Source organism: Saccopteryx leptura, chromosome 2 (genome assembly GCF_036850995.1).
Source record: "Saccopteryx leptura isolate mSacLep1 chromosome 2, mSacLep1_pri_phased_curated, whole genome shotgun sequence".
NCBI lineage: Eukaryota > Metazoa > Chordata > Mammalia > Chiroptera > Emballonuridae > Saccopteryx > Saccopteryx leptura.
Genome location: NC_089504.1, coordinates 349,161,319 through 349,184,602, shown reverse-complemented (window position 1 = coordinate 349,184,602; position 23,284 = coordinate 349,161,319). Strand labels below are relative to the sequence as shown.

Genomic DNA, 23,284 nt, shown 5'->3' with positions numbered 1-23,284 from the left:
TGGGCCAGAGGACAAGCCTGTATGTCTGGAGGGCTGAAAAGTCCAGAAATCTCATGTGGGGTTAGGGCAAGGAAACGCTGAGCTGGACTTCACCCTGGCCTTCCACCAACTGGTCAGAAAAGCCTCTGGAAACCCCTTCAGGGAAAGTAATTTGGGCCTAAGTCTTGAGCAGGAGGCCTCTGGCCAGTTGGGTTAGTGGTACAGGCCTACCCAGCCCACTGTCCATCCCCTACTCCAAATCTCAATTCAGCTCTGCCACCCACTAAGGCCAAAAAAAATAAATAAATCAACTGGATTTTAAAGGTTTCTTCTCATCCTCAGTCTTCTCTGCACTCATCCAGGGCTCCCTCCATCCAGGGGCCTACATGACCTTCTCTCCTGATGAGGAGTTGGGGTCTCTCCTGGAAGACCCCTGCTTCCCCCTCCAGACAGAGTGGCCCAGGGCCAGAGCCCAGGACTCTTCCTTCCAAGTCAGCCTCTACCCTGAGCACAAGAGTGAAGTCTGGACACTTACCCGTTCATCCCTTCCAGCTTGGCCCAACTTCTTACAGGACTTGGGGGAGGGGAGGGGAAGATGGTGAGGAGGCAGCCGAGGATCGTGGAGGCTCTACTGGGCCCTCCTTCCCCCTCACCCCTTGACTTTGTCCCCCTTTGTCCATAGCAAACTATCCCAAAAGTCGCTATGACATTTAGATGTCAAATGGATAGGGGTTTTATCTTGAAGTTAGATCGTAAAAATCGCTGAGAAGTCAGACAGATACCCCTCACTGGCTCGAGAAAGTCACGTGAGGTCCATAAAGTTAGTTTTATGGTTTTGGGGAGTTGACACCGCGCGGTATATTTCACATTCTCCAGAATGTTAAGTGACACTTTAACTGCTCGCTGTGGTGGGGAAGGGGGCAGAGGTAGGTGAGGGCTCTCCCAGCCCAGAAGGCAGTGGCGGCAGCCCAGGCCCAGCGCTCCCGCAGTAAGTGGCTTCCAGCTTTCGCTTTTTCCCCTTGCAAATGTTGGTGCTTGGAACTGGGCAAAGAAATCTTGCTTCCCGCAGGGCTATCGGATAAGTGGGGGAAATTTAGTCTGCTTTTTGCACCAAGATCTGACAAGGTGGGTGTATGGAGTGGGTGGGGGCATTCAGTTCGATAAGGCCTCAGTGCTTGGGGCGCCTGGTTTTTATTTGCAATGGTGTCTGACTCTTTGTGGGAGAAGGACTTGTGTGGGTTCCTTCAGTGCCCTTGGAAATTTAGGGGGTAAGAAGGTGGGGTGTGTACAGCTGAAGGAAGGGCTCTTTGTGGGGGCCACTTCCCTGCTGGATATCTTCAGGCAGACATCCCCACCCCCAGGAAAGAAAGTTTATGACATTCATTTGTCAGGGGTGTGTGGGGGCGCGCTGCTGGGCACTTTTATCTGGACACATCTGAGCTGAAAAAAAGCACCGAGAAGGCTAATGCAGCTGCTGTGGGCTGCCTTGCACGGGAGCACTCTGGCTTTCAGATCTTTGAACCCCATGAAAGGGGTGCCTCTGATTCCCCATCGCCTCTTAGGGTTATCCAGGATGGGGAGCGTGGTGCTTTTGCGACCCACTTGAGTCTGTTGATCCCAAGCCATCCCTTCTTCTTGGCTCTAAGGAGGGTCCTGTGGTCAGAGTGGGGAGGAGACAGAGGAGACAATTCTCTCAAATCCAAAACCTAATTCCTGGCCATCAGTGGGTGGAAGGGGAGAGCTTCTCCTCTTGCCTTGAGGAGTTAGGTGCTTAAGTCGGTCCCTGGAAATCCCTCCATAAATAAAATTTGCTCAAGAAAATAGACCCCAACTGCTGGGAGGGAAGAAAGGGATGCAAGAGCTTGGAGAAAAAATGTAAAGGTGCTGTCTTTCCTGTTCTCTCCTTTCCCCTTCTCTCTCCACCATACTCTTAACGCTCCTTTTGTTTTGTGGCACTGAAAACCAGAGGGATTTCATTATCTGACCCTACATGCCTTATTATTTTCTAAGGATAAGTCACTCTTCTAAAACCAGAGGCCTCTTCTCCACCAAACTGACCCTCCAATTTTGAGACCTAGGAAGTCAACCGCCCTGTCACTTCTTTGCCAGCCCACCAGCTCTTGCTTCAGCTTACGAACTCCTGTGGATAGTACCTGAAATTGGGCATGTGGCACCTTAAGGTCTTTGGAACAAGGAGAGGGTCACAAGATTCCCTCCACTTCCAATTAAAGGACATTCCCACTCTGTCCCTCTGTCCCCTGTTTTTTGCAGCCGCTCTCTGTTCCCTGATTTCTTCAGCCCCTGCCCAGGCCTGACTTATAGGAGGCCCTTCACAGGCTTTCAGAGCCAAAAGGGTGGAGAGCTGGGGTCCTTGCCCTGATTTGAAGATGTATCTCCCTAAGAATGATGGGGCATTTGTGTACCTTGGAAAGGAGGCTCTTCTCTCAAAAGATTCTCAGCACCACATAGATACTAATAAATGTTCCGGGCACAGCTTCCCCAGGCTTCCGCTCTGGACAAGGTAACTGAGTTGTCTGAGGGGTCCTGGAAGCTGCAGCAGGAGAACCCGACCTGGGAGCTCCTGGGGAGCCCCATCGTTTTGTGCCCCTGGCTTCTCTTCCTCGGAAACCCCAGGTCACCAGGCCTGTCCCGGAAGATTTTTTTTTTGCCCCCTCCCATGTCAGTTCTGCAAATTCTGATAAAAAAGTGTGTGGGACGGGCAGCCCAGGGACATCTGCTAGGCATATCTAGACAGATTTTTCCGGAATGGCAAAGAGCAGCCACAAGGGGTGGGTGGGGGTGCCCATTTCCACTGCGAAGGCCGAGCGGGTCCTAGAGAAGAGCCCTAGCTGGCCTTCCTCTTCTCCACTCCAGGCTTTCTGGGCAACAGTCTTTCTCCAACCCCAACAAGGACATGTGGGGGAGGAGATGAGAGGTGAGAAGGGGTCTCTGGTGCAAAGAAACTCTCTTCTCTGCCTGACCCATTCCCCCATTCCCCCTGCTGTCCTCGAGACATTCTCTGGGATAGCTGCTTCTCTCCCTCTCTCTCTCTCTCTCTGGCCTTTCTCTTCCTCCTCTTCCACCCGCTTTCCCTCAGTTCAGGCCTCAACCTTCAGAGCTGCAGGCTGGTACCATCTGGCCAGATTCTTGCGCCCAGCTGCCCAGCTAAGCACACCCTCCACCTGGCTGAGGGGCCAAGGGGCGGCAGCCAGCCTCAGGGCCGCAGAGCCCCTTCCCTCTCGGAGGCCAGCCTGACCACCGCTCAGCAGACAATCTGATTGTTTTATTTGGTTGGTTTTTGTGTTGTGTTGTGTTGTGTTGTTTCTCTGTGGCCACGGGGTGGGAGGAAGTATAAAGAAGTGTAAACAGGAAAGCCAGCCGGGCCTGGAGTTCTGAGGGCCCATATTTCATCGGCTTCCTCTCTAGAACTGCAGCGAGGACACTTAACCCTTTCCTGGCTGTGAGAACCTAGTCACTGGGGCAGGTGGGGCAGGGTGTGGGGAAGAGATCCAAGTTGGAAGCGCCTTTCTCTGCCTGATGCCTTTATCTCTGGGGTCTGGATGCCTGGATGGAAAGCCAAGGATTGGGAGCAAGGGAAAAGAGAGCCAGCTCGCACAATCCCCCAAACTCAGGCCCTTCAGGGACAGATAGGAGAAGGCTCATGTGTTTCCCAGCCTGGGGACTACCGGGGCCAACCGAGGAGGGCAAGACTGGCAAGAGCCCCTGCCTTCTGTTTGGGGAGATCCCGCTGGTCACTCTCTCCATTTTGGGAGACTCTAGGAGTAATCGGATTTCAGTCTGGGATCTGCCCACGGCAGGATTTATCGATTGCTGCGGCAGTTACACATTCATATTAATTAACACAGACACGGCCTGGAAACCCAGGAGGGGGAGGGGAGGAAAAGGGGCCCCTTAAGGAGTAGGGACGTTATCTTTTCAAGCGCTCCTGGGGCCCAGATTGTAGAGTCATTTCCCACAAGAATCATATGGCCTTCCCCAAGCTCAGTCCCTGTCCTTCTCGGCAGGGGTAAGTGACTTACTCTCCACAGTCAAACCCCACACCGAATCTCCTGGGGAAGGGGTGTCATTAAACAACCCCCCAGGCCTGACTGATTTTTCCTGTCAGAGTTAGAGCGCCCCAGTACTCGATGGGTGGGTCTTCTGGTAAATGTTCCCAGCTCCACCTTTCCAGAGGGGTTAATGCCTCTAACCACCTTCCTGTCAACTTCCCCGAGGTAGAAGCTTTTCTGGTTTGGAGCTAGTTTTAAGTGTTTGTTGGTGGTAGTATGATGGCCTATCACTTCCTCCTACCCCTCCCTTGAAAAGTGATTAAAATCTGTTAAAGGATTTAATTAAAAGAGTTAAATGAAAAGGAAGGAGGCGCAAATGAGTTGGGGGAAAAACCCACACCAAAGCTATTCTCAACGATTAAATCGCCATTTTAACAATATAATGGAGTTTGCATCCTGAAAGGGGAAATCAACGCTCATATCTCATCAATAATTCATAGAGTCCGGGATCACGTAGAGGTCAGCAGACGGCCGGAGCGCCGGCCTACTTGGGGTTGCCAGCCGCTGCCGCATACATTACTCGCCACGGGTCGCGTTGCCACCTCCGCGCTCAGGCTGGGGCAGGGGCATGGCCATAGGTTTAGGGCGACTTAGTGTTCTTTCATTTTGGCGAATTTACTGATATTCAGATTTCAGACTGCAAAAGGAAACGGGGGATTTAGGAGGCTGGAGAGGATTGGACTTAAGGCAATTTTGGACCTGTCTGACTCCGAATGTCACCATCTTCCAAAGTGTTCATCTCTCTCCCCCTTATTTCTCCTCCTGTTCTGTTCTAGGTATCCTCTGTCCTGTCTCTTGTCTCTCTAACTTTCTCCTTGGAGAGGGAAGCGTGCTCTCTGCAGCATCCTCTAGCTTCCCGCCTGGACGCGCTCGGGGCTGCCAGGCCGGGCTATGGCCTTGCTTTCCGAGCGGATTCAGCGGAGCCCCAAGGCTGTGGCCTTGGCTGCTGCCTCGAGCACGGAGCCCCTCTTTGGTGGCAGGGTTCCCTTGAACCTTGGAGCTTTGTGGGCTACGGATGAATGCATCCAGGGAGCAAAGGTGTCCTGCCCAGTCTGGCTTGCCTAGCTAAGCGGATGATCCGGGGCAGGTGGAAAGGAGGGGATTCGGCCTGAAAGCAGCACTTAGGAGAGAAGTGGAGGGAAAGTCCAGCGCGTGGGAACGTCTCATTTCCGCGCCTTGGAGGCAGGAGGGAGGTTAATTCGTATCTCCCAGTTTCCGAAGGCTTGTTCCATTTCTCTCTTTCTCTCTTGGTTTGTCTCTCTAACTAGCTCTCTCTTCTGTTTTCTGATTCCCAAGGGCCCCTAGGAAAAGAGGAACGAAATCCTTCCTTGTCAGAGGTGGGGAGCCTGGGACGCAATATTTGGGCGCAAGGAAAACCAAAAGAGCGCAGGTCGCCGGCGCGGCCGCTGCGCTGGCCGAGCGGCAGAGGCTGTAACGTCCCTGAGCTGCCAGTAGAGTCCGCCTTAGACCAAGTTCACAGCCAGGCTGGGGCCTCCGAGGAGCCAGCGCGCGGCCGTGCAAGGTGGCCCCGAGCCCGTTGGGCCTCGCAAGGCCTGCATACTCAGCTCTCTCTCTAGCCCTGTGGGGACTGTCGCCCCCTCCGCTCCCAAGGAACGCTTGCTCCAAGCACACTTGCTCCAAGCTCTCTCCACTCTTCACCCTAGAAATACCTTTCTTCAGGTCAGACCATTGTATTGGTCCCCGAATGTCTCCTAGCCAGCAGCTGGACCCACTCTGGGGGACAGGAATGGAGAGGAGTGGGTCATCAAAAGCTCTTCCAGGCCCCCTAACATAAGGGACCGGGGAAAATGCGAGAAAGTGGGGTCAGTGAAGGAAGTGGGGCTGACATCCCAAGGCATTGTTTAATATTCAAAAGACTCCTCTTCCTCAGGTCTGAGGCCCCTAGTGTGTGTGGCGTGGGGCAAGGGTATAGCGGAAGGGCAGGGAAGGCGTTCTGCGCTGAGGTTTCTGCAGCCAGAGCAGCAGAAGGAGACCCTGGGCGGTGAGGCCAGTGTTATTGCCAGAGGGGTCGCAAAGTTGGAGGGTCAAAAGTTTACTGCATGCGTGAGCAGAAGGCGGCGGAGTCTAGCGGCGGGGGCGGGGAGGGAGAGGGGAGGAGGCTACGTGGGTGTGTGTGTGTGAAGAGAGAAGAGAGCGAGCAAGGGATGCTGGAGGTAAGGAAGGCTGTGGGCTGGGGGGGGGTGGGGACTGGAGGAGCGGAGGAGAGGCAGATGTCTGGGGGAGGAGAAACTGAGGGAGGAAGAAATGCTTCTCCAAAAAGCTCGCTAGTGGGGTGGGAAGCTGTACAAAAGAGAGCGCTTCAGGTTTAGCGGATCCTCCGCGCAATTTTCTCTCCCAGAGATAATCTTTGAGTCACCATATAAAATTTAATTAAAACCTACCCAGAAGCACACATTTTTAAAATCCAATTACCCACATGTCTCTGCAGGAGGTTTGGTGGGGCCAAGGGAGGCTTCCAAGGTGAAGGCCGGAGTCCCACCAAGGTCAGTCCCACCCTGCTTACCCTGGAGGGGCCCAACAGCGGGTTCCCCAAAGCCCCTTTCACTCCGGGCAGGCCTGTTTTTCAGGCAGGGTTTGACCCTCAGGCTGGGTTCAGGCAGTTGGAATCTATGGCTATTGGGCCAAGGCTGGAAGATTTCTAAACTTTCACCCCTTTCCAAATTGCTTGGGCTTAAGAACTTGGATATTGAAACTTTGGCTTGTTAATTTTCTGACTCCCAAACCTCCACTTGTATGATTATCCAGAATCCCTCTCTTTCTATTTGGAGAAGGGAGGGGGAATGAGAAGGAAAAATACTGAATGGTCTCACAGAGAGCTTTTTAACTGGAGTTGAAACAGGCGACCTGGAATGAACCTTGAATCCATGCATTAAGCTGAGCTCATAAGTAAAATGCTTGGAGACTTTGTAATTATAACACCAGGGCACATGCCTATTTTGGGTCTTTAAATGACTGTTTGTTGCTTTATGAGATGTCATCATATTCTCTTCTAAGTATTTAATACAGGAGGTGCATTGTGGGTGTTTGTTCTGCCAGAATAGAGATAACCTGAGAGTTTTCATAAAGACACCTTTGGAAATATAGCCAGAAGAGACAATGGTTTAAAGTCAAATTTCAAATCGATTTGACCCCCAGGTTTTTGACTAAACCAACTGGGTATGGGTCCCTATTTCTACTCAACCTTCAGGCAAGTTTCTCTGGGGAGTTCTTGGGGTCCACAGAAGGTAGAGGTAAATGTCTGAACTGGAGGATTTGTCTCCTTCTGTTCCTTTTTAGTGTCCTTCTCCTTTCCAGGATATGTTAACACATTTATGGTCCTGTAGGGTAGACTGGAGCAGCCCAAGGCCCTGGGCTGGAGAGGGCCTCAAGACGGGGAAGGAAAGGCCTCTGCCATCGCAGGCCAAGCTGAGTGCCTTGTGCCTCTCTCCCCTAACCTCCCTGTGCTAGGGGGATACCACCCTGCAAACACTCCCCCTAGACTAAATCTGGGTCGGAGTCACCTGACTTGCCTCTGTGGGTCCCTTGGAGGCTCTAGAAAGGGGAAATGTATTTTTGGCAGTCTACCCAATTCTAATCCTGTAGGGACAAACCAAAGAAAATCTCTGAACATTTTTGATGCCTCCTTGATTTGCCCCTGAACCTCCTTGTGGTGGTGATGGAGGTAGGCAAAGGAGTTACTGTATAGATGAGAAGCAGTTTTAAACAAAAATTGTGGATGGTAAGGATATTATTTTGTTTTCAAGGGAGAACTAGAGCCTCTGAAAGCTAAATCCCCAGCTTAGACCATTGCATTTCTCTCTGTCTTTCCGAAATTTACTGGCCTATGGACCAAATGTCACTCACTACTCCCAGGTGAAGGGCTCATTCCTGGGGCTTTAGAGCCTCCATAGTTTTGGCAGAAGTAGGGGAGTATTTCTAACATTGGGGGACAAAATTGAGCAGATGGAGTATGCAGAGGCATTGGGATATAGGCCCTGCCAAATGCAGCCATTTATAGGCGAGGCAGGAGGAAAGGGGCTGTCTCAGGCCTGCTCTCTGGGACACAGATGCCCACAGCCACATTTTCACTTCTCCAGGTGTCAGCCTTCTTCACAGACCACAAAGGGTACCCTCACAGAATCCTGCCCTCTTCCTCTTTGCCGGGAACCAGGGCTGACAAAATATAGGGATAATAAAATATCAAAGCGGAGACCGGGCAGGCGGAGTCCTTTCTGAATAGGACTCTTTTGGGGATGGAAGTTGGGTTGAAAGGAAGGGAAGGTTCTGGCAAAAAGTGAGCTGGAGAGAATGGGCTGAACCCAAATCCTGCTCTGTCATTTTTCGCCTAAATAATGACCTGCGCAAAATTCAATATGACCGAGAGAACTGCGCGACCGCGACCGTATTATAGTAACTGCCTGATCGTTGGGGAGGCCTAGAGAGGGGTGAACCGCAGGTCACGGCGTCTAAAAATTATTAAAATGTTTGAGAGCCTCGTGACGCGCTTAGCTGTTTAACAAAGACTGCCAAAGTATGAGATTAATACGAAAACTTGCCCTTCAAAAACAAAAACACCAAAAAAAAAAAAAAAAAAAAGTCTTGTTCCGGCCTCCAAGGAGACCCAGAGCTCCTCTGCCCGCAGCCGCGGTTCGGTTTTCCGGACACACAATAGTGGACAAGAGCGAGCTCAGCTGTTGCCGAGCGGGTCTCGGGCAGGTCGGTGGCCAGGAGGCGCGGGGAGCCGCACTGTGAGTACTCCCACTCCGGGCCTTCCTCTCCTCGGCGCGGCTGCCTGTGCGGTGCGCGTGGGCTCGCCTCCTGGCCCTTTGCTTTCCCTCCCTGGCTCTGTTCCTCCCACCCTGCCGACAAAAGTTAGATGATTCCGCGCTACCGGGACGCCGGCGGAGGGGCGCTGAGCAGCGAGAGGTCATTCTAGCAACCTGTGGCTGTCGGGAGAAGGCGGCCAGCGACCCAGCGAGCCACCCCGGGAGCGCAAGGGAGGTGGCTGTAACGCTTGCGGAGCGCTGGCCGTTTTTTATTTTTATTATTATGCGTATTGGTGTTATACTCCTTCTGGGAACGGAGGAGAGAGGCAGCCTTCTACTCTGATGAAACCCACCTTGGGAATCGCTGATAACCTTGTCCTCCACCCATTGCGGCTGACCTCGGCTGGGGTGGGGGTTGCGGTACTTCAGTGGGATGGGTGGCCACGGCAGGTGGCTGCTCCCACCGCGCAGAGGAGAAAAACCGCCGTGCTCTGTCCATAGGATCAGCCTCTCAGTGGCTCTGCCTCCCGTTTCTCTTTCTCCTGGGGTGTTCTGGGCACCTGGGCCACATTCCTGTGAAGTGTAGAGTAGCAGAAAAGCCGGGTGGCCAGCTCAGCGGCCCTCCCAAAATTTCGAAAAGCCGACGATTTGGAAAGATTTCAGAGAACTAGAGAGTTGAGAGGAAGGTGTGGGGTGGGGGAGGGGTCTGAACAGTTGGAATAGGTCGTGGAGCTCCTAAGTGGCCTTCGACAAGACTTGGGAAGGTCCTTGCTTGACGCTGGGGCCTGATAGGTGTCCTACTTACACATTTTGTCAGTGAGCCCAGGACTAGACTTCAGTCTTTCCAGTGCCCAGATGGGGGTCTGAGATTAAGGTTACAATGTAATTGTGTGTGTGCTTTTTCAAATATATGTGAATCCGGCCTGGCTGGGAGAGTGCTGGTATTAGAAATCAGGCCTAGAGGCCAACGTTGGCAATCTGAATTTGGGATAGAAAAGAGGGTCTCTGAACCTAGCTTCTGGCAGGTGGAAGCCCTCCTTCTACCCACCTGCACAGGGCTCAGGACTGGGATAGGCTGACGCTTCTGGAGTATATGGTGTTAGAGGGCTGGTTTTTGTGTTGTTGCTGTATTTATTACTGACATTGATATTACCCTGACTTGTTCACTAGGGACACAAGTATTTTTCTGACCTAGGGAGACAGGTAGGGAGTCTGGGTGGAAAGGAGGTTGTTCCTGTGTGCATTTACCCTTACCCTGGGAACACCATCAACATTCACAGTCTAGGGCTCAGTTCCCTCCAGCTCAGCCCCCAGTCTCCCCATCCAGTGAATTTGGAGGTTACTGGAAGCCTCAGGAAATTCATTTGGAAACCCCAGATCCTTCAGCTTTTCCAGATCCCCATTTGGGTCCCACTGCCAGCAACCCTAGCAGGTGGCTGAGTGAGCAAGTTTAGAGAGTGAGCCTGCCTGGGGTGGGGTGGGGTGGGGGGACGGGGTTCCTCCTCACACGTCAGGGATTATCCTCCGGTTCTGGCCCCAGGAGGTTTGGGAGGTTGGGAGGGACCGGAATATCATCTGGCTGCATCTTTTATGGTTCCTCATCGCCCTTCATTCGGAAATGAAACGCCTTTGATCTTTTTCTCAGGTTGTAAACGGAATTGCCCGTCATTAAATATCCGGGGCCCCATCTGCTTGGTCTCCCAGCATTTTTCTTTACAGCTGTTTCTCCCTCGTTTTACCATTGAATTTTTCCAAAAGGACTTTTATGACACCCCCTTCACACCCAGCCGCCTTTCCCCCCTCCTTTTGCTAAGAGGCGCCTTGAAAAATATCTATTTATTCGTTTGATCGCAAACTAAAGGCTGCAAGGGTCACTGGAGGAGCCCATTGGGGTTTTGTTTTTCTTTTTTAAAAAAGTCCTGGGGGGATGGGAGGGGCGCGAGGGCACCCAGAAGGGTCTGATTCTGACTTGCCGCAGCCTCAGGATGACCCTTCCTCCTTTTGTGTTTAGCTAATGTTTACATCTCATAATTCATGCGCCACCGCCGAGAGTTGCGCAGCGGCTGCGAGGTTCGCGTCTCTTTCCGGGACCAGCTCCTTCTAGTTCTTTCTAGTAGAAGAGAAAGAATTGAAAACCTTGTAATCCTGAGGATGGACCCGCAGTGCCTTCTCCTGTTCCCAGAACTCAAAATCAGAACAAAACGAAATAAAATCAAAGCACTCAAACCACACCCCAAACGAAGAACACGCGGAAAGTAGGAGAACTGGAAATTTTCTGGGCCAAGAAGATCTGTCTGTCTTCTGTATATACCCTGTAGATCCGAATTTGTGTAAGAAATTTTGTGGTCACAAATTCGTATCTAGGGGAATATGTAGTTGACATAAACACTCCGCTCATTTCCCCCCCTGAAGAAAAAAATTTTTTTTTTCTAAATGAGGACCAAGCGGTGACTGAACACGCGAAGACTCCTTCCTTCTTCTTTTTTCTTTTCCTCCCCTAACTGGTTAGAGACAGGGAGGAATCATCTACCTGAAATATCCCCCCCAGTCTGCCCCTGGGAGCCTGGGCCCCTTTTCACTTCTCTTAATAGGTTAATGTTGGTGGTGTTTTTATTTTATCTTCTCCCTCAAACCCACCTATTCTCTATTCTGGGTTCAAGGAAGCTTTACTGAAAATCCGGAAAAAAATGACTGGTTTTCAGTGTGCAAAGGCAAAGGAAATTAGCTTTTCAAACGGATGCTGAGGTCGCCTTTCCGTTTGGGTTCAGAAACAAAATGCACTGGAAATACGCGATTGCCAAGGGGTGTTATTGTGAGCGGGGGTCACCTCCTGGGTTCCAATCCCTAGAATCACAAGGATGTGAGATTTCTGTTCACTGTGGAGGCGGTGGCATTAGTGGCAATTAGAACGTCTCCACCCCTTGGTTAGGATTGCTCCGATGGTTCTGGAATTAGCAAATAGCTATTCAACGTGCTCTCAAAAGTTGTAGGTTTTTTATTCCAGTGTCGTGTTCAGTGTGGGCGACCAAGTCGTTTCTCCCAGTTGGGCCGTGTGGAGTAGGGAGAGGAGTGGATAGGAGAGGAAAACAGACGGACGGACTGACAAAGCCAAACTAATAGCGCAGCTAAATGCGATTTGGAAGGCGAGGTCTCCCCGAATTAGTGCATGAATTTCCTATCGATCCGCTCGCGGTTCCATTCATCTCTGACAAGTCCTTCCATGCCCCCGCCTGCTTGCCCCCGACGCCTCCTCTCTCACTCCCTACCCCTCCCCATACGGCTGCGGAGAAAAGCCCCACGCTCGGTGCCTCTCGCCCCGAAGTGGGTTCCCCTCTCTAGGCGAAGCCCCCGGTCCGCCTCTCACTTCACTCCCCGCGCAGAGGCAGGGTGCGTGGACTCCCTCCCCTCGGGAGGAAGGGCTGGAGGCCTGCGGAAGGCGGAGCGTGCGGGGCGGAGGTGAGGCAGGACAGCAGGGGCTACCCCGAGAGCCCCAACTTCTGCGGGGACCCGGGGATCCTGCTCCGCCCGGGGACCCACCAGGCCCTCCGTTGGCGACCTGCTCGCTCCCTCCGGTCGCGCAGAGAGCCAGGCGCGGAGGCGGGCGCCCCGCAGGAGCCTCAGTGAAGGCTGGTGGTGGCTGGGGAGGTGGGTGGGAGAGGAGGGGGGAGAGGAGAAGGGGAAATAAACCTCTTTGGCTGGAGTAGGGTCCGGGCGAGCAGATTTCCTTATCCGGGAATCGCAGGCGGGGCGGCCATTGGCTCCCAGGATCACGTGGGCTCCTAACTTTGTTCACTTGACAGTAAGTAGGAGGGCTTTCGGAAACAGGAAAACGAGTCAGGGGTCGGAATAAATTTTAGTATATTTTGTGGGCAATTCTCAGAAATTAATGGCTATGAGTTCTTTTTTGATCAACTCAAACTATGTCGACCCCAAGTTCCCTCCGTGCGAGGAATATTCACAGAGCGATTACCTGCCCAGCGACCACTCGCCGGGGTACTACGCCGGCGGCCAGAGGCGAGAGAGCAGCTTCCAGCCGGAGGCGGGCTTCGGGCGGCGCGCGGCGTGCACCGTGCAGCGCTACGCGGCCTGCCGGGACCCCGGGCCCCCGCCGCCGCCGCCGCCGCCGCCGCCCCCGCCCCCGCCCGGGCTGTCCCCTCGGGCTCCCGTGCCGCCACCCTCCGGGGCCCTCCTCCCGGAGCCCGGCCAGCGCTGCGAGGCGGTCAGCAGCAGCCCCCCGCCGCCTCCCTGCGCCCAGAACCCCCTGCACCCCAGCCCGTCCCACTCCGCGTGCAAAGAGCCCGTCGTCTACCCCTGGATGCGCAAAGTTCACGTGAGCACGGGTGAGTGCGTGGGCACCCCTTCCCCCTCCCACCCCAGGCGCTTTACACCAAAGGGACCTCAGAGGTGTGGGGGGAGGCAGGGGAAAGCTAGGGGAAGCCAATTGTCCCCGCTATAAACTCGCCATTGCGGAGATTTACGGTCGCCTGTTTTCAGAGCTACATAATTACATCCCCCATAAATTTTTATGGCCTGGTGGGCCCTGCGCCTTTGAAGTCGGTTCCCCATCCTCTTTGCCATTCTCACCAGCGACTTTTTCGCCAGGGACTTGCAGTCTCAGTGAAGTTGGAAGTTGGGGAGGGGGGTGGGAGGTTGGGGAGAAGGAGGGGGAGGTCATCTGTATTTAAGCAGAGAGTTGGGTCATCTCCCACTATTTATTTTTTTCCCTTTCTTTCCTCTAGTCTGGCTCCTTGGCTCAAGAAGTAGGCAAAAGTTTTTCCTGGGGCAGGCACTGTTTGGAATCTGAGCAAAGAGGGTGGGGACTAACAGAAGAAAGGTTTGGGGAAGCCCCCTCCCCTTTCACCCCTTATTCGCCCACCCCGGGCCTCAGGCCAAGGCGGGAGAGGGACGATTAAAACCTTGTGAAGATCTCTCACTCCACCACCCCCCATACACCCCCAAACAACATTGAGATAACACTCCCCAGAACTCCGAGTTCTCTTTCTTACTGGGGCCCCGCTTTCTTTCTTTCTCTCCACCTTACCCCTTCTCCAGGAAGAAGAGGTGGCGGAGGAGGGAGGGAGGGAGGAGATACTGTGATAGCTGGAAGAAAGGGCTCTCCCTCCTCCCACTCGGAGCAATAAAACTTTCTCTTTCTCCTTCTCTCTGTGTGTGTCCAGTAAACCCCAATTACACCGGCGGGGAGCCCAAGCGCTCTCGGACCGCCTACACTCGCCAGCAGGTCCTGGAGCTGGAGAAGGAATTTCACTACAACCGCTACCTGACGCGGCGCCGGAGGGTAGAGATCGCCCACTCGCTCTGCCTCTCCGAGCGCCAGATCAAGATCTGGTTCCAGAACCGGCGTATGAAGTGGAAAAAAGACCACAAGTTGCCCAACACCAAGATCCGCTCCGGTGGCACCGCTGGTGCAGCCGGAGGGCCCCCGGGCCGGCCCAACGGAGGGCCCCCCGCGCTCTAGTGGTCCCAGCGCGGGAGCCGTGAACCTGGGGCGTGGGAGGGTGGCGAGCGCCGGGAACATACCGGGTGGGGGCGAGAGGCGGGAGGGGGGCCTGGGGCCTGGGCCCGGAAAGGCCTTCCTGCCACCCCCACTTTATCTATTTACACGAATAAATGCAGAGAAGGGGGAGGGGAAGCTTTATTTATAGAAACGACAATAGGGAGCCTGGCGAGGCCCCCCAGAAGCAAAGCTCAAGTCTCTTGCTTTCTTCCTTAAAAAACAAGAAGAAGGAAGGAAGAAAAAAACGGAAACAGAAATAGGAGGATGTTGCACTCCTTGTTTTCAGCTTTGGCGAAGATGGATCCACGTTTCATCTTTAATCACGCCAGGCCCAGGCCCATCTGTCTTGTTTACTCTGCTGAGGAGAAGACGGGCCTCGGTGGCGACCATTACCTCGACACCCGGCTAACAAATGAGGCCCGGCCGGGCCGCCGCCGCCTCTGCTGCTGCCTCTGCTGGAAGACAGCCTGGATTTTCTTTCTTTGTCCCCCATTCCTGACACCCAGCGAAAGCACCCTCTGATTGCCAGATAGCGCAGTGTTTGGGCCACGGTAACAAACACACACATAAAACCTCTTCTCCCTCCATGCCCTTTCTCGGGGACACTGACTGCTCACCCGCTTCCACTGCGGGGGCCCGGATGGGGGCAGCAGGAAGGGGACAAGTGGAGGCTTGGCGGCCTTGGAAACGCAGGAGCGGACAGGGCAATTGAGTCCAAGAAAAAAAAAAAGAAACCCAGAGACCCAGGAGAGCCTTCCTCTGGAAGGTCAAGTCGTTCCTGGCAGGGTGAGGGGCCAGTTGAATTCTGAGAGCTGGGGCACAACCCTTCTCGCCAATCTAGAGTTGTACAGAGGAGGCTCGCTCTCCTAGACTGAAATTGAATGTGAAACTAGGAAATAAAATGTTGCACCCCTCCCAGTCTGGGAGATGATGTTACAGAGACCTCTCCCATAGTTTATCATTGTTGCATTGATTATTATTATTATTAATTATTATTTTGTGTTGTGTGTGTCCTCTCTCCTATCCTCTTCCTGACATTCCAAACCAGGCCCCCTTCCTAGTCCTGGGGCTGCCTGAGTCTAGAACCCTTCGTTGGAGTGAAAATTTGTGTCCTGTACAGAGTGACAATAGAAATAAATGTGTGGTTTCTTTGACCAGCACAGCGTGTTTTTGTTGAAGCCTTGATCTAAAGATACAGACATATGCCACCTAGCCTCTATAAGTACCCCAGTCCATTCAGACTCACATTGTAAGGGGTAGAGGATTTTTTTTTTTCAAAGGGTCCGATGGGAATTTCTATCTCTGAGGACTCCAAATTGTGGTAGCTGGTTTGTTTTCCTTTTGGGGTGGGTGTGTTATTTGGGGCTTTAATTTTTTTTCTGTCCAAAAAAAATGGATGGAGAGGACTGGGAGGACTGACTCCAATCCCTAATGGGGGGAAAATGTTTCATTGTAGGACACAAGAGGCTTAAGTACGGCAAAGCCTTTCATATCATGATTTATTTGTCATAAGCAAATAAAATGCGGTTAAGCTGTCTCCTTCTAGACAGACGGCTCTTTGCTTATTAAAGTTCGAGAGAGGATTCCGTGAGGCCGGCCTCTTTCCTCCCGCATAAGAAGGTATCGTTTTCCTCTGAGGTGTTTAAGGCTTTAATGAGTCTAATTTTTTGCACAGATGTTTCTGGGTGTTTGCAGGTTTTCAGAGTATTTTTATATTACAAAGGATCTAGCCGGTGCCATAGCTCAAACTCTGACAAGCAAATAGATAATCAAGAAGACAAATGGCCTCTTTTGTGAAGCCCTGCTCCTGTATTAATTTTCATTTTCTTTCTTATAGAAAGTATCGAAAGTACGACTGGGGACCAAATAGCTTTCTGTCTCCGAGGTCCCAGTCACCCCTAGAATGAAGTGGGGGAAGGGGAAGGGGTGCAGGTTACCCTCAGAAACTCTGGTAAGCCTGGGCAGCTTTTGTGCAGTACCCAAGAGAAGCTCTAAGGTCTGGGGCCTCCAGCCTGGGACCTCTGGTCCTGTAGTGGCTCAGGGCACAGCTACCTGCCTCCAGAAAGCTCCAGGCTTGGGAGAGCATATGCAATTAAAAGTGTTTTGTTTTGGGAGTTTTTTTTGGTCCCATCTCCCTTCAGAAAATAAAAATAGCTGATTTCACTCACACATTCTATTGTTATTTCTTTATTGTATTCCCTGGTTTGCAGCACCTGTGAGTTTGAGGTTGGGTAGGACCAAGGTACAGATGGGGGGCCAATGTCCCTAGCACTGAGGTTGACCTGCCTGTTTAAATGCTGCATGGAGATTCATAAAAAAAAAAAAAATCACCCAGACCTGGAAGATGAGAGCAGCCGGCTTTGTTTTGGTCAATCGCGGTGTGATGTTTAGACGTTTAGCTGCCAGAGGATGAGACCGCCCTTAGCAGAGGGGGAAAATAGTTCTTAAAAAGCATATGTGCCCCCCCCCCCAGGAATGCCTCTATAGAACCAAATCAAAGCTGCTCCGTGGAAGGTATGAATAGAATAAAAAAAGATTTCTATGGAGCTTAAAGTTCACAGCCATTCTGTGTAGACAAGAGCTAAGAAAAATGTGAGAATTATACAGAAAACCATTAATCACTTCTTTTCTTTAAATACGTATCCTCTCTCCTTTGTTATTATTCAACAGCAAATCTCTGCAGACCGGCTGTTGGGGGAAAAAAGTGTTAGCCATCTCTCCCAGATCTGCGAGGGGGAAAAATTTTGGAACCGTAAAGTTGAAAACTTTTTTCTCTCAGTTTGGAAGAAGCCCTTCATCATGAGCGGGATGCGAGGAGTTCAGGCAAGAGGAGGCGAGAGGCGCAAAGGTAACAAAGCCGCTTCCTGGGCTGGCATTTTTTAAAAAATTGTTTGAGTTTTTTTTTTAAAACAAGGGAAAGAAGAAACCCCTATCTTGGCAGGGTTTTTATGGTGAACGCTTGGTCAGGTTTGGGGCTTTTTATGATGACGGATGCTTGGGTGAGAGAGAGAGGCCTGACACCTGGAGAGTGTTTGAACTGGGCACTGAGGTGTCAGAACCCCTGAAGAGCCCCGAGAAGGTTGTTTGTGAGGCAACTCAGAAGTGCTTTCCTGGTTTTGGAAAAATGCAAGTGGGCCTGTGGAGCCCTAGCCTGTGTGCCTGTGTGTGTGCATAGCGACGTGCACATGTGGCCTGTGTGTTCCATGACTTCGCTTGTCTACACTGGGGGCTCCTCGTGTCATAGATGTCTGTTTACCGGTGAGATGTTGTCACTTGCACCTCCTGGAAAAATGCAATGTACTTCTTGAATGGAATGCCCCAGACTTGGAGCAGGATATAGGTGGATGTCTTTCTTTTTGTGTGTATCTAGGTTGAGATTTTAGACAAATATTCACAATTCTCTGGAGCAGAAAACTGCTCCATTCACAGGCAAGGTTCCTTGAAGCAGGAATCTTCCTCTTCAATTCAGTCCTCCTCCCTTATTCCTGGAGGCTCATGTCTGGTTTGACTTGCTTTTGCTTCCTTGGTGTGGGGGGGGCCTGCCTCCCCCTGATGGGGGGGCCTGCTTCTGAGGGCGAGCAAGCCAGTGGGTTCTTCCCCGGACCTGAAAGTGCTGGCCCTTTCTCCCTGCGGCTCACTAAGAGTTTGGAGGCAGGAGACTGGCAGCAGAGAGAGTTCATGGAAAGGCCACGTTTTCTAGGCGATTAGCTCAGTATTAGAACCACAAAATGACCTCGGAAGCCCCTTGACCTCTCTGAGACTGGACATTGTGCTGGCTCTTGCGTCCTGCCCAGGAGGGAAAGTCACACCTCCACTGGGAGTGGTCCTTGGACTGTTGTGTGTCCCTGTTCAGTCTCCTCTAACCCTTCAACCTCTTCTTTGCTATTTTGGAATTTCTGGATTGTTTTCTATTACTGTTTATTGGGGAGGAAGGGGATAAGGTTGTTAGCTTGGGTAGAGCCAGGGAGGAGAGAGGGTGCTGGTCTGGCTCTGCACAGAGTCCTTCCCTCAGCCAGGCTCCAGCCCCCTCCCCCGCGGAGGGAGCGGAGGGAAGACAGACAAAGGGAAGTGGTAGGAGAGGTCCACAAGGCTTCAGAGGGCTGGGCTGGGGGAACAAGCCCCTGGGTCCCAAGGAGAGAGAAGGCTCCCCACTCGAATAGTTCCTTGGGGGATACTGTGTCTCAAAGTCTGCAGCGATCCAAATCCACAACCTCTCAACCCATTTTTCTGTAGTTCCTTTGTTTGGGGAGCTATTTCTATCATTACTTTCCCCCTCTTTCCCTTATTCCCAGTCCCACCCCAGTGAGTCAGGGAGCCCAGGGAGCACCTCCCCACCAAAGGAGCAGGAGAGACGGAAGGAGGGTCCGTGCAGACTTTTCTGACCACTGCCAGGGACAGCTCTGCCATGTTAACCAAAGTTCCTAGCAACTTTTTGTTTTCAGGATGAGTGGAGATTTTCTAAGATGTGAACTCTGAGCACAGAGCCTTTCCAAATCTGTATTCTGCTGGCTGTATCTTTAAAATCCACATTAACAGCCGTCCTCCCAGGAGAGAGATGGAGAGAGAGAGAGAGAGAGAGAGAGATGAAGACTCCAGCTGGGAAGAAGAAATGCTTCCTTTGGGTTAAAGACTAGGAGAGACAGACCTTGCTGGGATGTCTGGTGTTGGTTTGCATTTTGTAAATTGTCTGTTGTAACTTAGAGACTCAGGTCGCAGGCAAGAAATAACTAGAGTTAGTTGGTATCCTTCTCTTTGTCCCTGATGACCTAAGTGCAGGGAGTGGAGGCCTCAGGAAGAAAAGGGAATGAGCAGAAAGGTGAGCTGGGCTGCTCCTGGACTGAAAATATTCGGGGCTCAAGGGAGATGTGCACCCATTACTCATAAGGTCAGATGGCCAATTATGGGAGCTCTGTAGGCCAAGGAAACAGAGCTAGTCACCTGGGACTTTACAAGCTACTCTCTGGCCATGTGAATTAGGGGTTCACCAATGGGAAGGAGGAGTAAAACAATGGAAAAGGAGGGTTGGGAACTTGGAGGTCTTTCTTTCTAACTCCTAGGGCCACAACTTTTGCCGAGCTGAGCACTGCCTAGGGCTCCCTAGCCCATTGGGCTTCCGTTCTACGATGCTAGCGGCTATCCCTAGTCCTCCTGATCTCTTACCTCTCCTACCCTCCAAGTCTCCGGTCCTCCCCATCTTCCTCCCACTTCTACCGGCCTGGGCAGACTGGGACAGCCACAGCACCCCGTGGTGGGTCTCTCTGGGAAGCAGCCTGGGAGGAAGTCTGGTTGGAAAACGGAGTGGGGAAGTTTCCCAGCGTGAGTTGAGCGCTGACGGATTTGTGATCAGCCATAAAACCGGCGCGTTCAGATTCGTAAATCAATCTCGCCTTTCTCACAGTATAAACGTTCGCTTTATCTGCAGCAAGAAAGCGCTCAGCTCGCGCTTGGCGCTTGTTTATTTGAACACGGACATTCCCAGGATCCGAAAAGTGTGGGCATTTTAACAGAACCTGCCCGGCATGCCTTCGTGTTAGTTTGCAGTTCTTGTTCTTAAAAATAATTTCTGTTTCAGAGGTTGCTGCCTTTCCAAGCTCTAACACATTATATCTTCTCTCTGGCTCGCTCGTATTTTTCTTTTAGACTTTAGTGGGGAGTTTTCTTTGGGGGGGGCATTTTAATGGCTTTGTGGTCAGGACCTCTCAGGGAGTTGCTGGAGCCGGGCTCAGGGCCCACGTCGGCAGGAGCAGGCTGAATTCAATACCAGTCTGTGTTTTGTATCTGGACAATCAAAGCCGATCGCTCCCCTACAGAGTCTGAGCCCTGTCGGCGCCCCACCCGAGCCTCGGGCGCGGGATTCCAAGGAGGTCAGGCCGGCCCAGTGCCTTCTGCAGGGGCCTCGATACCGCCACAACTGAACCCTACGGAGACCCACACCAGGGTGGCTGTTGCTTTGGGGGTTGCTAAACCATTTGAGTCCTCAGCCTTCTCCCTACCGAGCTGCTTTTGGTTCAGACTCCTCCAAACAAATCAAAAGGGGAAGCCCCAAGCTTCCCTACCCTAAACCGCATTTGTTCCTCCCCTGTCCGCCTGCCCCAGGCGGCTGTGGCCTGGCTGCCCCCAGAGCTGCTGAAGATAAGGCTGGGAATGTGCAGCGAGGGGATTCTTCAGGAATGTCTTTTCCGCTCCCCATTGCGCCTCCACCCCACACCGTAGCCAAGAGCTCCACTTCTGGTTGGAACTGCTCTGCTCACTCTGGGGTTGAGCTGTATGTGAAGATTTGGGGATGTTTTGTTTTGTTTATATCTGAGATGAAGGCGTCCGGGTACGTTTCTCCCTCTAGGCCTAGGGAGTAGATTTCTCCTGTCATCCCCAGTGTTCAATTCTTTCATATGCAACATCTCTCCCTTCTTTTCCCCACTGACTAGTCTCCATTGTCTGTCGAGTGGAAGCTTGGGGTACTAACATCTGAAAAATAGGGACTGGGGCTGCCAGACCGACTTCAAAACCTCTTTCTTCCTTTTTGCTACCGCCCCCCTCCAGTTTAAATCTCCAGCTGTCTGCACTGAAGTTGGGGATGAGGGCACTGAGACAGGGTGTGACATAGGTAGAGAGAGGCTGAGAGGCCACTTCTTTTGTGTAGAAGAAACCTTAGTCCGGGTCTTTGTCTCTAGACATATTCTCAGTCAGTGAGTAGAATTTGGTTCCCTATAAGAGTAACCACAAACGAAAATAGTCCTTATTGTGGTTATTCTCAACTCTGGAAGTCCCAGGGTCGCCTGTTCCTCCTGTCCCTTTTCTGCCCCTTCAAAAGGTACCACAAAAGATTAAAAAGAGAATTAAAACCAGAAGTCCCATTCTTTATACATATATAATGTGGACTTATGAAGTGTTTCTTTTGAAGCTGGCCCCTTTAGAAATTTTGTTGATTATTTAGGACGAGAGGGAGTGGGTCCCACTAAAGTCAGTATCCTAGGAGTAAGGGAGAGAATGGGGTTGGGAGGAATCTAAATCTTAAAGGGTGCAGAGGGAAGAGCTGGAAGCTGAGAAATCCAGGGGCTTGGAGAAGGGCTCGCGCCCACCCCACCCCCACCCCAGACGCCCCTGCAGACTATTTCTGCACCTCCACAAACTAAGCAGAAGCAGGAGGAGAAGAGAGAGAGGAGAGGTGGGCTGTAGGTAAGTGTGTCGGGGTGGGGGTGGTTAGGGAGCTGTAGATAGAGTAGGAGATGGGAATCTGAGAGAGACGGAGAACTTGCTACTATTCCATTGGTGGGTTGGGGGGGGACCAATTTTGCAGGAAAATTTCTCCTCCTGAAGGGGAAGGTCATAGTGGTCCTTTGAGCCTGAAATCGAAAGACCCCCTTCCCCCTCCTGGTCACGTGATTCATTAAATAATTAATGCCGAGGTTGCAGAATAGATATGTATTCGTCAGGAAAATCGCAGGCTCGGTCTCCCTGTTTCTGACGTGCAATTCAACTGTCCTTTGAAAAACAAGCCTGTACCCTGAGAAAAAAAAAGAGAGAGGGGGAGAGAGAGGGAGAGAGAGAAAAAGAGAGGGAGGCAGCAATAAAACAGCCCCGCAGCCGGAGCCACACCGCGGGCTGGGGTATTGTAAGTAGAAGGGATTTCTCACTACCTACCGCGTCTTATATGTCCATGTAAATTTATTGTTTGTTATTAATGTTATTGTCGTAAACTGTGACAAATAGCCATCTTCATTTCCTGCCATTTCTCTTCACACGGTGCTCTGTGTGTTTATACCCATTGAGGCATTGCATAGAGATTTTAGGAATATTCCTCTCCTCTCTCTCTCTCTCTCCCTCTCCCTCTCCTCCAACCTTTTTCTTGATTTATAGCAATATGGGTGTCAGCTTCTCGGCCAGCATGCCAGCCATTGTGTGTGTGTGTGCGCGCGCGTGTGTGTGCGTCTGCGTGTGTTTGTGAGCGAGTTGTGTTGTTTATGGCCGTGTCTTCGATAAATCATTTCTCATGGAAGGAAAATGATGTGGAAGCTGGGCTATTTCTGCAGCCGGGAGAGAGTCGCTCTCCGAGGCACTTCCTCCCGCTCTGCTCCGCTCCCAGGAGTTGGTTATTTCAGACAATTTACAGTAATATATCAGCAGTTAATATGAAAGCTCTATAGCTGGAGGTCTTAAATTACAGCATCCGTGATTATCAATTAAAGCGAGATTTGTATAAATTTGGTAAACCAGAAATGCCTCATTGGCATATAAACCCATTCAAAGACCATGACCTAATATAAAAATGATATTTGTGAGCCTGGTAGAGCCCACATTCCCCCAGCAGCAGACCGGGCGTCCGCTGTCAGCGGTTCTCCTCCAGAGTTGGGGCGCCGGTCCTGCCAGGGGGAAGACCCCACTCTGCAGGCAGACAGAGCCGGGGCAGGAGAGGTGGAGGCAGGGGAAGAAATGACTGGAGTGGAAGGCAAAGGCTTTTGGAATCGATGGGGACCAAATCCAAGTCCTGTGCAATTGGTAGGGGGCTGCAGAGATTCAGCTATCGTTTTAAAGCTTAACCCATAGGACTGATGTGTGTGGCAGGGCACTTAGGGTGGAGAAGGAACTGCCCAAACTGGGGGAGGCAGTGAAGGCAGAGGGTGAAGGGCAGGGAGAGAAGCTGAAAGCGTTGGCTCCCCACCCTCCTGGCTAACAAAACAAGGAAATGAATTCACACCCCAGTAGCCTTCCTTCGACCTCCTGAAACAAAGAAAGTTTCCTCAGCAGTAAGGGACTATGTGTTTGCGGCTGAAGCAGGGAGAAGTTCTCCAAGTTGTTTTTGTTTGTTTGTTTTTTGGGTTTTTTTTTTTTTTTTTTTTAAGAAATGTTCCAGGAATCAGGTGATCCCAGAAAGTTGAAGTGTGATCCTCTCCATAAGCCCCCATTCCAAGAGGAAGAAACCAGTATAGATTGGGAGGGGGAGAAACCTCCCCTAG

At 51.8% G+C, this 23,284-nt stretch overlaps 2 protein-coding genes across 5 annotated transcripts in view; both read left to right on the top strand.

The window, feature by feature from the left end:
• Positions 1–23,284, top strand: part of HOXB3 (homeobox B3) — a 53,341-nt gene that overhangs the window by 13,267 nt on the left and 16,790 nt on the right. For 2 of the 4 annotated variants that reach the window (XM_066364457.1, XM_066364451.1), the window contains exons 1-2: positions 897–967; positions 17,001–17,178. The gene's annotated coding sequence lies outside the window, so the exon portion shown is untranslated. Of the gene's footprint in view, positions 1–896; positions 968–15,197; positions 15,951–17,000; positions 17,179–23,284 lie in introns of those variants that run through there. The other 2 variants (XM_066364454.1, XM_066364452.1) reach the window with 2 other exon arrangements.
• Positions 11,318–15,064, top strand: HOXB4 (homeobox B4). The gene is made up of 2 exons (XM_066364459.1): positions 11,318–13,155; positions 13,993–15,064. The coding sequence occupies exons 1-2, from the start codon at positions 12,702–12,704 to the stop codon at positions 14,289–14,291; spliced, it is 753 nt and encodes a 250-aa protein (XP_066220556.1). The 5' UTR covers positions 11,318–12,701; the 3' UTR covers positions 14,292–15,064.